The following is a 15,000-nucleotide window of genomic DNA, read 5'->3' as shown; positions in this document are numbered from 1 at the left end:
CCTGCTACTTTTGTCAAAATAAAAGTCTACACTAATCGATCATGCTGCACCGTCACGGTAACATAAAAGCCGCCACAGCTATACGTTTTGTTGACTTTTTAACAGATATTGTAACGACTCCAACTTGATCTTTCTGGTTGGGATAATTATTCCGGGTTACTGCGGGCCGCCACCCACGCCTTCACTCCGGGAAAATCCACGTCAACGATCTCCGTTGAAACCAGCTCGCTTTCTCTTCCTAAACATCGAACCGGCACACGCCACACAACCGGCCAAGAACATCCCCTTCAACGTAAAACTTCCACCATTACAAATCGCAACCCTTCACACTATTTTTAAACATTGCAAAGCATGAAATATACAACCTATATTTGCGAACTTATGCTAATTCTATTCAATTCAGTTCAATTTTATTTATAAAGCGCCAAATCACGACAAGAGTCGTCTCAAGGACCTTCACAGTTCAATCAGTAACAAGTTTCCTATATAAGGAACCCAGCAGGTGGCATCGAGTCACTGACTAGAGTCAGAGTCTTTACAGCAATCCTCATACTAAGCAAGCATGCAGCGACAGTGGATAGGAAAACTCCCTTTTAACAGGAAGACCTACCATAATCGTAGTTTGAAATTAATTTAAATATCATGAAACGTTTACATTTTACTTTATTTTGAAAAGCCACTGTGTGTGTGACCTCAGATTCCCAGATCCGTGTCAGGAGAAGGTTAGGATGGGAGTGAGAGCGAGTGTTTGTAATCATTCCATGGGGAGTTTTGTTTTCTCAGGCAAGGCCCAGGCCGAGCAGGGAGCCAGATCCAGGCCAGAGACGAGGTTTTCCTCTCTGCCTTACAGTTTTACTGGTCTCAGGAGCATCCAGTCAGCCTAATGGGGGGGGGGGGGGGGGTTACGTCCATCCGTGTCACGCGGTGGCATTTTCCATCATGGGATCCGTCCTGCATGCGAATCGAAGAATCGTCCCCAGGTTGCCACACAGAGCATCCAGCTCGCGATTCACCTGCAGCAACGTCTCAGTCGGAGCGCTCGGTGCTCGGCAGTAACCTTCCCAGAGCTCAGGGGGTTTCCCACCAGCCCCCGACAGCGCCTTACATTCACTGCAATCAGCAGGTACCCGAAAATCAGAAATCCAAACCGTACGTCTTCCGGGTCCTAGGCGAAAAGGAGGGAAAGACACATGATGATCCACTTCCAGCAATCCTAAATGTATCCGCGCAGGAAAATGGGAGCTCCCTTCTCTAATCTAAATAAAAACAAAAAACATGAGAAAAAATGAGTTTTTCACTTTACTAATTAGATTTTTTTAACTCAGCTGAATCCCAACTAATCATCTGAAACCACAGATTAAACATGAGCTACTTTTTCTGTATAAAACTAGACGAGTTTTTCTTTTTGTCTAATCATAGAAAATCATTTGGCGTATTTTCACCAAATCCCTAAACGCCGACTTATTTTTTCTAATTTTGTTTGGAAATAATTTCTTATTTTAACCGAAAAGAAAACTTACATTTAATGGATTTGATGAGACAGAAAAAACATCTCTGATGGAAATAAACATGGAGCCTTTTCTGTTCCCATCAGTAAATCAGGACATTTCCTGTCTGAGGGAACACACACGCCACACACACTTCACACACACATTTAAGTGCTTTTACCCAGATGTTGAGAGATGCATCCCAGTCCAAACAAGGACACACTGCAGCCTTAAACTGGGACTGTTGGGAATAGACAGGATGCAAAATAAAACACAACTTTTTAAAGACATTTTTATGTACAGCAATATTTTTGTTTACAATCTCACCAATGTTAAAGAGCAAGTCACCCCCTAAATCAACGTAAATGGCGGATAACCTGTATAGATGAGTGTCTGATAGTTCTGCAGCCATGTGCAGTCATTCAGTTGTCATTTTAGTGCCTCTATAAAATTCATCCATCGCTATTCTGCCTCTTCATGTTAAAACAGCTGTTGGCTGTAGGAGCCCAGTGACGTCGCCCGGCCCGTATTACGTGCCGCACTGGACAGCAGCCGAGTTCTGGCCACGCCTCCAGCTCACTCGGCCACTCACGAGCCAAAACGAAACCATACAGCTGACAGCTGCGTGCCTCCCTAAAAATGTCCTCCTCCCATTCCTCTGGCCAAGGAACCAGATCATACAAGCGTGTGTCTGCACATGTGTGTTTGTGTGCGTGTGTGTGTGTGAGCATGTGTGTGTGTGTGCACGTGTGTGTATGCACTTGTGTGTGTGTGTGCACGTGTGTGTATGCACATGTGTGTGTGTGCGTGTGAGCATGTGCGTGTGTGTGTGTGTGTGTGTGCACGTGTGTGTATGCACGTGTGCGTGTGAGCACATGCGTGTGTGTGTGTGTGTGCACGTGTGTGTGCAGGTGTGTGTGTATGCATGTGTGTGTGTGCGTGCATGTGTGTGTGTGCACATGTGTGTTTGTGTGTGTGTGAGCACGCGTGTGTGTGTGCACGTGTGTGTGTATGCATGTGTGTGTGTGCGTGCATGTGTGTGTGTGCACATGTGTGTTTGTGTGTGTGTGAGCACGCGTGTGTGTGTGCACGTGTGTGTGCACGTGTGTGTATGCACTTGTGTGTGTGTGTGTGTGCACGTGTGTGTGTGTGTGTGCGTGTGAGCACGTGCGTGTGTGTGTGTGTGCACGTTTATGTATGCACGTGTGTGTGTGTGCGTGTGAGCACATGCGTGTGTGTGTGCACATGTGTGTGCAGGTGTGTGTGTATGCATGTGTGTGTGCGCGTGTGAGCACATGCGTGTGTGTGTGCACATGTGTGTGCAGGTGTGTGTGTATGCATGTGTGTGTATGCGTGCATGTGTGTGTGTGCACGTGTGTGCACATGTGTCTTTGTGTGTGTGTGTGTGTGTGTGAGCACACGTGTGTGTGTGCACGTGTGTGTGTGTGTGTGTGTGTGCGTGTGAGCATGTGCGTTGTGTGTGTGTGTGTGTGCACGTGTGTGTGTGCGCGTGTGTGTATGCATGTGTGTGTGTGTGCGCGCACGTGTGTGTCTGTGTATGTCTGCACGTGTGTGTGTGTGTGTGTGTGTGCAGGTGTGTCTGTGTGTGTGCATGTGTGTGTGTGTGTGTGTGTGTGTGTGTGTGTGCAGGTGTGTCTGTGTGTGTGCATGTGTGTGTGTGTGTGTGTGTGTGCTAACGGCTCCTCTCTCTGACAGAAACTCTGAGTGGCAGGTCGGGGATTCAGGGACTCCCTCAGCGCTGCTGTCTCGGTCCACCAGGCTCCGCCTCCTTTTAGTCGATGGAAGTGTGGTAGGAGGTGACTTGCTCTTTAAATTCTCTGAGCCAGTTGGGACGGCCATCCTTCCCGTTTCACTTCCCCGAGGGCGGACTCAGCCTGGCTGAAGCAGCAGCAACACTGCCTCTGATGTAGTACTGTGTCTGTGCAGCAGGAGGCGCTGTGTTTCAAGGACTTAATCAGCCACAAATGAAGCTTTAAAGGGACCCTAAATGTTTCTAACTCACCTCTGTCACAAAAACCGTTTCATTTAGGGATTACATTTCCTGGTATTTTAATAAATAATCACTTTAAAACACAACTATTGATGCACAGTTGAGAGGACCTGAAGTAAATCAGGACGACCGATGGAGACCAGAGGAAACCGACTCCGAGGGTGTAAAACTGTAGAGGAGTAACATTTAATATAGAGTCAGAGGAAAGAAACTAACATGTGTTTACAGAGTAAACAATAAATGTCCTGGAATCATAGAGCTACTATTAGTCCTAGAACCCCCCAAGGTGCTTTACAACACATCAGTCCATGCACTAGTGGTGACGAGCTACGTCGTAGCTACAGCTGATCTGGAACACCTTATTTCCTTAGAAATAAAACGTTTAGTTTTACATTCATGTTACAAGAATGTCTCCGCTGTTAGCGAGTAGTTTGTTAATAACATCACCGTTAACTCTAAAAGCTTTTTCTGCGTTAAACGTCAGACAGATCTACTTGTTTCATATGGGGTGCCATTTGTAAAGTCAAACAGTCATAATCTAACAGCAATATTTTTGGTTATTTAGCATATCATAAGAGAAAAAATTGAGAGTTCACTTTTTCAAAGTCACATTTTCACCATGTTATTCATACATTTATAAATGTTAAAGTTTCAAAATATATATTTAGTTAGCAAGCTAAATATTTAATTTATAGTTAAATATTTATGTTGCAAACTAAATATTTAGGTCTGATCTAAATACTTAGTTTGTAAAATAAATATTTAATTCACTAACTAAATATTTAATTTACTAATTAAATATTTATTTTGGAACTAAATATTTAAATTGTAAATTAAATATTTAATTTGTAAATTAAATATTTATTTTCCAAAAAAAATATTTAGATCCCAGCTAAATATTTATTTTCCATGATGTTATTTAGCTCCACACTATATTTTATATTTTTGGGTCAGACTTAAATATTTATTTCCCAAATACTGATTTTGCAAACTAAATGTTTAGCTCCAAAATAAATATTTAGCTGGGATCTAAATATTTATTTCGGGAAAATACATATTTAATTTACAAATTAAATATTTAATTAGTAAATTAAATATTTAGTTGGTGAATTAAATATGTATTTTACAAACTAAATATTTAAATCAGACCTAAATATTTAGTTTGCAAAATAAATATTTAACTGCAAATTAAATATTTATCTTGCTAACTAAATATTTATTTGGAAACTGTAACATTTATAAATGTATGAATAACATGATGAAAATATGACTTCGAAAAAGTGAACTCCCAATTTTTTCTCTTATGAGATGCTAAATAACCAAAAATATTGCTGTTAGATTATGACTGTTTGACTTTACAAATGGCACCCCATAGTTTCAGTAATGCTAACAAACGTGTCTCATCTCCTAGAAAGATGCTTTTGTCACTGATGAGCAACACCCTTATGAGATCAGACATGAATCAAATTCTTATTCAACTCCATCCTCTTATCGACTCACCTGGCCTGGACGGCTTCAGCCGATGTCATCCAAACCACTTCCTGTTACTGGTCTCGACACAAATCTGAATCGTGGAGAGAACAGCAGACGTAGATGCAGGATGTCGACGTTGGTACACAAATGTTTCTGTTGCTCCGACAGACGGAGTCATCTTTTATGAGCTTAGTTCATAGAAACACCAGAACTTCCCAGCTGAGTGCTGACGACAAGATCCGTCCAGGAGCGTCGAGGAAAACCGAGTAACCCGTATTTCGTGTAAAACATAAACAAAACCTAATTAGTGTTTGTTTTTTAGACCAGGCCAAACGATCTCGGCTTCCATTGAACCTTGCTAGCTTCAGCCTGTTAGCACTTCCTGTTTAGCCTGGAGGGTCCCTTTGAGCCTGATCCGTGTGGGCGTGTAGGTTCAGTACACGGGTCGTGTTCGTAGGGTTCTGCTGATCCATGTATGAAGATGTTCTACAGAGCTAACGCGAATGTTCACGGTCCACGGGTCGGGTTTATACAACTGTGTGTGTGTGTGTGTGTGTGTGTGTGTGTGCACGTGTGTGTGTTTGTGCACGTGTGTGTGTTTGTGCACGTGTGTGTGTGTGTGTGTGTGTTTGTGCACGTGTGTGTGTGTGTGTGTTTGTGCACATATGTGTGTTTGTGCACGTGTGTGTGTGTGTGTGTGTGTTTGTGCACGTGTGTGTGTGTGTGTGTGTGTGTTTGTGCACGTGTGTGTGTGTGTGTGTGTGTTTGTGCACGTGTGTGTGTGTGTGTGTGTTTGTGCACGTGTGTGTGTGTGTGTTTGTGCACATATGTGTGTTTGTGCACGTGTGTGTGTGTGTGTGTACGCGAGGGTCTGTATACGTCTGTAAACGTGTCCCACCTGAACCAGCAGGTACGTCCAGGTCCAGGGTGTGCGTAGAAAGTCACGTATGCAGTGGTAGAGTCGGCGTCAGCAGCTTTTAGAGCATTAACCCGAGTCGTGCTGTGCCTCCTTATCTACTCTTCATGTATCTTGTTTCATGTAACCTGTGCAATAAAAACTCTGAATAAATAAGTGTAACCTCCGAGTCTGTCGCGTCTGCAGGAGTTTGTTCAGAAAACATCAGGATGTGTGGTTTTACCGTAAACAGCTGCACACACACGTGCATATAAGTAAGTAAGTAAAGTTTATTTATAGAGCGCCTTTCACAGATATAAATCACAAAGCGCTGTACAACATGAGTAAAATCAGGGCAAATACCTCTAACCCAGGGGTGTCAAACTCATTTTAGCTCAGGGGCCACATTGAGGGAAATCTAGTCCCAAGTGGGCCGGACCGGTAAAAAAAAAAAAAAAAACTTCAGATTGTTTTCTTTGTTTTAATACAATCAATATGAAACAAGGCTGGAGTCTGAGGACAGTGTAGTACAAGTACAACACCTGAAGTGTACTTGAAAAATTGAAAAAAAAAAAAAATCAATACATAATAAAAACATTCCTTAGTGATTCCAAAGAGCTTACAGATCACATGGCAAGATCAGTTCCATGCAGCACTTAAAGTATATTTGACTCATTTTACTTTACATCTTTTAGCTTTCACCAGCACATCAATATCAGAAGTCACATCCTGAGTGGCGGCCAACTTCAGGATGGGATTCAAGTTCTTGTGTGAGCCTTGAACGCAGCTTTGTTTTATCTATACTCATTACAGAGAAAACTTGCTCACAAAGATACGTTTATTTTCACTCTACATTGTAAAGTATGAAAATAAAGTTTTCACAACCATCTCGCGGGCCGGACTTAACCCGCTTGCGGGCCGCATCCGGCCCGCGGGCGGCTTGTTTGACACCCCTGCTCTAACCAATAAAAACATCAGAAAAACAATAGCAGTGATAAAATAGAAAATAAATTCATGAGTATAAACAAAGTGAAGGTGTGAACCCAAACAAAGCCATCTTTTTGAAACATTTAGGGAGGGAACACCTGGATGAAAAGGTGAGTTTTTAGATGATTTTTAAAGACCTCTACAGTGTTAGAGAGACGGAGATTTGAAGGCAGACTGTTCCAAAGTCTGGGTGCAATAGTCTGAAAGGCCCCGCCCCCTTTGGTTTTCAGTCTGGTTCGAGGAACAACCAGGAGGTTTTCAGATGTGGATCTAAGGTTCCGAGAGGTGGTGTGTGGGGATAAAAGCTCAGATAGGTAGCTTGGAGCCTGGTTGTTAAGAGCTCTGTAGGTCAGGACTAGAACTTTAAACTGAATTCTATATTCTACTGGGAGCCAGTGGAGGGACTGTAAACCTGGAGCGATGTGAGCTCGTCTGCTGGATTTGGTTAGGATATATAAGTGTGTATTTATACTGTATGTGTAGAAATGTGCATGTGCCTAACAATGGCTAGTATTTATACAGTACCTTCTAGAGTCCTATGAGCCCCAGTGGATTTTACATCTGCAGCTGAGCGAACACGAGGAGGAGCGCCGGAATGAGGGGAAGAGTTGTGGATCCCTAAGAGCCGCTCGTCCTGGTTTCTGCAAACCTGAAAAAGATCACGTTTGTTTTACCAAGATCAGGAAAACAGACGTCCGTTTGCAGGAATAAGAGATTTTAGACGGTTTTCATTTGAATGAAATAACAACCAGAATGGTAAAAATAACATCTTCAGATAAATCTGCACATTTTTGTCATGTTTACTTTGTTTTCAGAGTTATTTTATATCTACATTCAGATTTTTGTTCTGTTTACTGTAGCGACGCACCGACATCCGTGGCAGCCTCGGTCATGCAGGTAGCGTGACGCTCAGGTGAGTTTCAGTAACATCCACCCCGTCAGACATGTGGGAGGAGGTGGGGCGGTGCATGGGCAGGAGCTGATCAGTGCCTCTGAGGAGCTAGCTCAGTTTGTTTAGCTGTTTTGCTAACAGCTAATTAGCTTTTTCAACTCGCCTCATCAAACATTATTTTTCTTTAATGTTAAAAAAGAGCAAAAGGATGCCGTACCAAACTGACTCAGGTCAGTGGTTGTACTTTTCTGTGGCGTCAACACGACTTCTTGCAGATGTTAAAGGTTAAAGTGACCTTTGGTGACCCTTTGCTGCAGCCATGCGGGGTCTCCACTGCCTCATAAACACTCCAAACGTCACGAAACCCCTTAAAAACTGTTTTCTGTTGGTGTTTGATTTAGGAAGCATGTTCCTAAAACAAGTCTGTTTGAAAACATCCCTTATTGTGATGTCACAAAAGGAGAATTAGCATAGGAAACCCTCCTCTGCTACCGTGCAGGATTTGGATTTGGGTTGATTAAGATCTGGTGTAAGTCAGGCTTTCAGCCTCTTTTTGGGTGAAAACATCATAATGTGTCCCTTTCTGAGATGTTTATGAAAAGTTCTTCCAGGATTTCCTGTTTAACTATTCCAGATGAAAACTACGAGTCTGGATGTTTTTCTTTTCTGTTAGATCCTCGGCTGAAAACTCAGATGACAGTTGAGTGAGTTTTAATCCAACTTGCTCTATTTTTATCGTCTGCCTGTTCTGTCAGAGCGGTTCTATGTTCTGTCTCCTGTCTGCGGGTCTATTCTTAGTCTGTCTGAGGCGTCCACAGCCGTGCAGAGCTGCTGCTCCGGTTCAGGAAGTCTGCGACCGAGTCCAAACGCAGAGAGACAGGCAGGAAGAGAGACACGCCGCTGGTGAGACAGGAACCAGAGGGAAGGTCCAGCTGAGTCTGCGGGTCCGAGTCGAGCATGGACACGAGTCACAACCCAGATGAACTAAATCATCTGTCTGCAGAATAAGGATTTACTTAGTTTGACGGGAACGCCTGAATCCAGCTCCGGAAGCGGGATTTTTGTGGATGTAACGCAGCTGCTGGTCCCGCTGGATCAGGATTATGGTGGACGATTCTCCGTCTGACCATCAAAATGCAGAAATGTAAAGTTCTCTGTTTCTTCTGCTGCCTTTGCTCCGGCTTGCTGCTCCAGGTGAGTCCAATCCGACCAGAACATCGGTGCCGTCAGCGTGTGATGATCCTCAAACGGAGGACTTTGATACCAGAACCAGAACTGTTAGGGTTCGGCTGAGATGGAAAGTTCTGAAACTTCCTGAGCTTCACTTTTATTCACTTATTTATTTTTATAACTGAAACTTTCTGATAAAACATGAAGCAGTTTCATCTGGAATAACGGCGTTCCTCTGCTGTTTGGGCCAGAGGTTGCTGTTTAACACGGTTCAAAACTGCAATGAGGACGGGAGAGTGCCAGATAAACTATCAAACATCCAAACAGATCACCGAGAGAGGAGGAAATCTGTCGTAAACCAGAGCAACGAACAGGAGAACGTCCCTCTGAGCAGAAATCAGGTGGTGGTGGAGTTTTATTCCCACCATTTGGAATGATATCTTGGATTAGGCGTTGTTTGCACACTTCCAGGTCAGATTAGGTATAATGGGAGTAATTCTTGTTCTGGTAATTTCACACAGGAGAAAAAATAACGATATACTTTTACATATTTAGGGTTTAAGTGTTTACCTTCCTGTTGGTTTCTCGACTAGTCAGAGTCTCAGCTGCAAAGGACTAACCAACGCTTTCAGACGGATCACCAGATTTACAACAAACGATCAAATGAAATGAAAAGTAAAATGGAAATCCTGTTAAATAGAACCTAAAACAAAACACACGTAAAGGACAAAAGGTCCCAAACTGTGGTAGAGGCTTTAACCCCAACCCTTCGTCCTGTTGGTCTTGTTCAGCATGGAGAGGAACGCTGTTCGGGAACGACTAACTGCCTTTCTTTAGCTAACGGAGTGATCTACGGTGCAGAGCCGGTACCGGGCTTGGAAAGTGGTGCTACAGTGTGGTTGAATGAAGCGCAGCAACAATAGTGATGTGCACTGTCAGCCCGAATAAGTTCACTGAACTCAAAATTTATGAGGAAACTGATTACCTAATAATTTTTAAGTTAACTTATCTAAAAACTAAGTTTACCATAACTTAAAAAATTTGACCTGAATAAAATCAAAGCATTTAACTACCTCAACCTATAACTTAGCCCTTAAGCAACTTACAAAGTTTAATTTCACTAAACTTGCATATTTTATTTTATTAGAACTTTATTACATGTTTTTACTAACTTAAATATTATAACTTATATGAACTCTAAATGGACCTATAACCTAACCCAAATAAGCTGAATTTACTTAAAAATGACAATGTGGCAGGCTGGTGAAGGCAGTAACTAACACCAGATCATGAATCACACACCCACAGATGCTAACAGCCAATGAAAGTGGATCACTCAAAGTCAAGTCAAGAGCATCTGGTGTGAACAACCACAGTGTTAATAACAATGGGACGGCGCAGCCGTACAGCATTACTTTCACCAACCTCCTCCGATATGATGCCAACATGATACAAGAAGTAACATCTGCAACACTGAATGGAATAATAACTGAGAACAACAATCCTCCACAATAAACATGCATAAACACCCCAAAATAGAGCAAAATAACTGAAAATGTGACTACCCACAATGCACCACACCAAGCAGTTGTTTATTGTTCCTGCAATCCATCAGAATTGCTAGTTTGTGGTTGTTTTTCCTGGAAATCCAATTAAAAAAAAGATACAAGTCTTTTTATCAGACACGCTTTAGGGTTGACGTAAAGACGGATGGAATAATATAGAAACATTAAATAATAAATCAATCATTTTTTGTTATATTACTCATTAAAGTTAAGTTGTCTTTATTGATTAATTTGAGTTATGTTACTCAAAGAAAGAAATGGTTCAGATTAATTAAAATGTTTGAGTTCTATGTACTTAAAACATGGAAAAGTTTGAACAAGCTCAACACATTTGAGTTCTAAAAACATTTTTTTTATTATGAATTTTATCTGCTCAATATGTTTGATTATTTTGAACTTTTGGGTTTACAGCGGTCAGAAACGACTCGAGGAGCCGGAGTGAGGGCTGACGTGAAAGCAGCTTTAAATAAAAGGGCTTCAGCTGACCAGACTTTCAACGAGCATAAAGGAAGTTGATGCCAGAGTTGGGCTGATCAGCTGGTCTTTGGAATCTAGAAGGTTCTGGTGGCTGGACCTGAGGGCTCGGCTTGGAGCATAAGGCTTTAACAGTTCAGTAATATAGGGAGGAGCTTGACCATGTAGAGCCCTGAAGGTTCCAGTCAGGATTCTAGTCAAGCCAAGTCAACCTTTATTTCTATAGCACTTGTAAGCGGCAACATCGTCACCCCCATGTGCTGCACAACAGTAACAGCATAAACACGCTAAAGCTAACAAAGCATCATAAAGTCTTAAAACCACGGGCAGCTAAAAAAACGTAGCACAAGCTAAAAAGATCATAAAACGATGAAAAATCACAGGTAAAAAAAGCAGCAGCCACTTTATTATACCAGAGATTACAAATGCACTTTCAGATGTACGTAGAAAGATGCCAGCCTATCAGCTGTCTGCATCCAGGGGCGAGCTGTTCCACAGGGTAGGGGAAGGCTCCAGCACCCTTGGGTTTGAGTGGAGATCAGCTGATCTAAGCACCTTGGACAGGACACACGGCTGAATAAGGTCGTTCAGGTGGGGTGGAGCCAGCATCAAAATCTTAAAATCCTTCCTGAACTTAACAGGAGGCCAGTGGAGGTTGGCCAGCACAGGAGTGACATGGTCGTCTCTTCATGCCGCTGTCAGAAGGCCAGCCGCCGCTTTCTGGACCTAAAGCGTTTACGTTTGATAAAAACCCAAACTAGGAGCTCCGTGTCCGCGTCTGAAAACAGCAGGAACAGGAATTCCGCCTGAGGCAGCCACTGGATATCAAACTGCAATGTTGGAATATTCAAGAAATGGATGTGTTGAGTTTTTGTTCACGCTGTTTTGTTCCAGAGCTCCGCCCCCAGTCCTCAGACCTGAATCAGAGTTTTTAACTCAGACGCCAGGTCACTTCCGCCTCTGTCCTGGTGCTGAGCTCGATGAACTCTATTATTGTTGTATTTTGTGTCTGATTCATTTCTAGTCGACCCGAAGCCAGATAAGACCTGACAGAATTCCTGCTGTGGAGTCAGATCTTCTGTTTGTCCGATGGTTCTGACGAGTCTCGGCCCAGAACCTTCAGTAGATCTTCTCTTTTGGTTATCTGAGCTCCTGCTGCTTCACATCCGTTTGGATAATTAAGTGTTTGGGTTCATTTTTCCATGTCTTTCGGACCTCTGATTAGCCAGCGACCTGCTCAGGATGTTCCCACCAGTGTCCGTGTTGATGTGATCCATCCTGTCCTGGATAAACCAGAGAGAACTGGATATCTTAGTCTCCTCTTCGTTTCAGACTGAAACACATTCCGGAAATGCTGGAATCTGGAAAACTTGATTGTTTTAAATGTCTGATCTGGAAAAAGAACTGGTCCAAAATCAAACTCCAGGATCAGAAATATTCTGAAGGTCTGGTTTAACCTCTAATTGTTAAAGTTCCAGGTTTCTCTCCTTCACAAATATGAAGATCAGGGAACGTTCAGGAACTCTGGAGGATCTTCAGTGCAAAGGACCAGGGACCAGCTTAACCTGCTGACCTCTGACCCCTCGTGTGACACCCCCACCGCCAAACCCGGATGGTGATCAAGGCCAAAGGAGGCGTCAGGGCGTGTGGACCAAATGAGACGTTATTTATCTGGCCCGGTAGAACCCAGCGGGGTCACCTGGGCGGCAGGAGGTCAGCCACAAACATCAACCACAGAGTCAAATACTTCTGAGCAGAGGAACTCAAGAGTGGACGCCGCATCAGGACGGAGCTAAAGGTTCTGAGTGGGATCCGGTCAGGTCAGGTCAGGTCCTACCTGAGGGACTGACCGGTGGATCACCAGGCTCCAATAGGGAGGAGCTAAACTGGGGAGGAGGGGCTAATTCAAACGGGGAGGAGCTTAATAGAGGAGAGTAGATGTGAATACTTGAAGGTCACAGCTTGTAGGTGATGTTTGGATGCTTGTGTGCAGAACTTCACCACCATAATAATCCAGGGGCTTCCAGTTTGGTCGCACAGTTGCCCTTGTTGGGTTGCTCTTGGTGGAACGTTTTCCTGGTAACGGACGTTTTTCAGAGAATTCCATAAACGGGGTTTTGTCCACATTCAGATCCAACTTGGCAGACGTGACCTGAGTTAGCGACTGCTATAAAAGCGGCATCATCGTCACGAGAAGCATTCATGGTGCTCCACAAGCTGCTGCAGAGAAATAAAAAAACAGGTCCGAGGACCAAACCCTGGAGGACACCCCGGGTACCTGCAGGTGACCCAGAACACACGGCTCCTTACAAGCCAGGCGGTGCCATCGTCCGCTAAGCTGAGGTGTGTTAGTCAACGCCCGACACGTCTCTAACGCCGGTTAGTCCCTGGGACAGGTTGTCTTTATAGAACCTGTCCAGAGTCCGTTGGAAGGAAGGACCTGTACTCCTCATCAGAACCAGAACCATCCTAGGAGTACCGTTAGCTCGGGCCTTTCCCAGCACCAGTTTTCCGTTCCCCGTAAGTTCCCTGCCATCTTTTTTGCACATTTGTGAAGCATGCATGTGTCTAGCATGTCCACGGCTTTGAGGTGTTTCTGCACTCGTAATCCTGAAAGACTCTCCGATTTGCACCGACACCAACATTCCCACTTAGGGACGATAAAGGGACTTTCTATCCTACGTTCTGGAGAAGAAAGGACAACTCGTGAAGATGTGAAAAGGCTTTTGCACGTTGGGATTGTTGCTTCAGCTTCTCCGCTCCAGAACTTGGTTTTCCTTTTCTTGAGGAGGAATTCCGACCTCGGCACCTCTGAAGGCTCTCAGAACAATGGCATCAAAGTGAGGCTCCGCCCATCCCGGTATCTTTGGGAGCGGGACACCTGCTCCCTGCAGACATGAAAGCTGGCTGTAAAAGTGTTCCTTCCTCCTCTGTGGGAAACAAAACCTGCAGGATCCCAAACGTTCCCACATAAAATCCCAGAATCTTCCCTGTTGCTCTTCGGATCTGAATCCTCTTCAGGTCTGCGTTCTGACCTCCCGCAGACGTCTGTCAGCGGCTGGTCTTTGAGATCAAACACGAACAACAGAAACATCTTTGTGTTTAAAACTCTTCTGTCTCTGTGGGCGTGTCCCTTCAGGTGTCTCCACAGCCAATCACCTGTGTCCATTTAGTCCTGTCTTCTGTGTCTTCTACCCTCACTCCAACACCCCTCATGTCCTCTTTCCTCTCAGCCTCCTGCCTGGAGGCCCCATCCCTAGCATCCTTCTACCTATGTCGTCATTGTCCATCCTTCCGTCTCCCAAACGTCCAATAGGAACAACCGAATGGAAAAGCACAACGATGCCAGATACCTGCTGGTTTCCTGCTCTGCCACACCTGAGTGGAGTCATTTAATCCCCTGCTTACCTCCGCACGCGCCTGTTCATTACTCGTTCATTTCAATCAGGTGTGTAGGAGCAACCAAACCGCTAACGTGTGCAGGATGTTGTTTTACTGTGAAAACCCAACATCAGGAATCATCTTGTAGCTTCTCTGATTCTGGAGGCCCAGCTTAGGGCCCCAGGGCCCCCCGACCCAGACTGGTTCACCCACTGGGGGGTTTGAACTGTCCAGCCGGACTCAGACGCGTCTGATGTTTAATGTTTTCTGAGGATTGTGTGATTTTGTCTTCTCAGGGTGTGGCGGGAGCAGCTCCCCCTGAGGACTCTGTCTCCTGCAGCTTCTCCGTGTCTGAAATGGCCTCGGGTCTGGACTCCGTCTCTCTGACTCTCACAACTCCAGAACAGAACTGCTCTTTCGCGGCGGCGCTGGACACTGGAGGAGACGCGGTGGAGTGTAGAAGAAGAGAGACGAACGGGACCGACGACAGACCAGAGCAGAATGGGTGGAGACCCTCCCGGCAGCTGTTTGATGGAGGAAACAGCAGCGAGGCAGAGCTTTTCACCTGTGTGCTGGATCACCTGGAACCTGGAACCTCCTACCAGCTGCAGGTCTGGTCTCAGGATCACGGCCAGTCGGGGAATGTCACCGTGCACACCAGTAAG

The 15,000-nt window shown here is 44.4% G+C and overlaps 1 protein-coding gene across 1 annotated transcript in view; it reads left to right on the top strand.

The window, feature by feature from the left end:
* Window positions 1-8,709: 8,709 nt before the first annotated feature.
* ptprb (protein tyrosine phosphatase receptor type b) overlaps window positions 8,710-15,000 on the top strand; it is a 53,089-nt gene continuing 46,798 nt past the window's right edge. Inside the window, exons 1-2 of the mRNA XM_015962769.3 lie at window positions 8,710-8,939; window positions 14,632-14,995. Coding sequence (XP_015818255.3) covers window positions 8,880-8,939; window positions 14,632-14,995 — 424 coding nt within the window. The 5' untranslated portion in view covers window positions 8,710-8,879. The remainder of the gene's footprint in view (window positions 8,940-14,631; window positions 14,996-15,000) is intronic.

The sequence above is a fragment of the Nothobranchius furzeri genome, chromosome 1 (genome assembly GCF_043380555.1).
Source record: "Nothobranchius furzeri strain GRZ-AD chromosome 1, NfurGRZ-RIMD1, whole genome shotgun sequence".
Lineage (NCBI taxonomy): Eukaryota > Metazoa > Chordata > Actinopteri > Cyprinodontiformes > Nothobranchiidae > Nothobranchius > Nothobranchius furzeri.
This window is presented reverse-complemented; position numbering and strand designations above follow the sequence as displayed.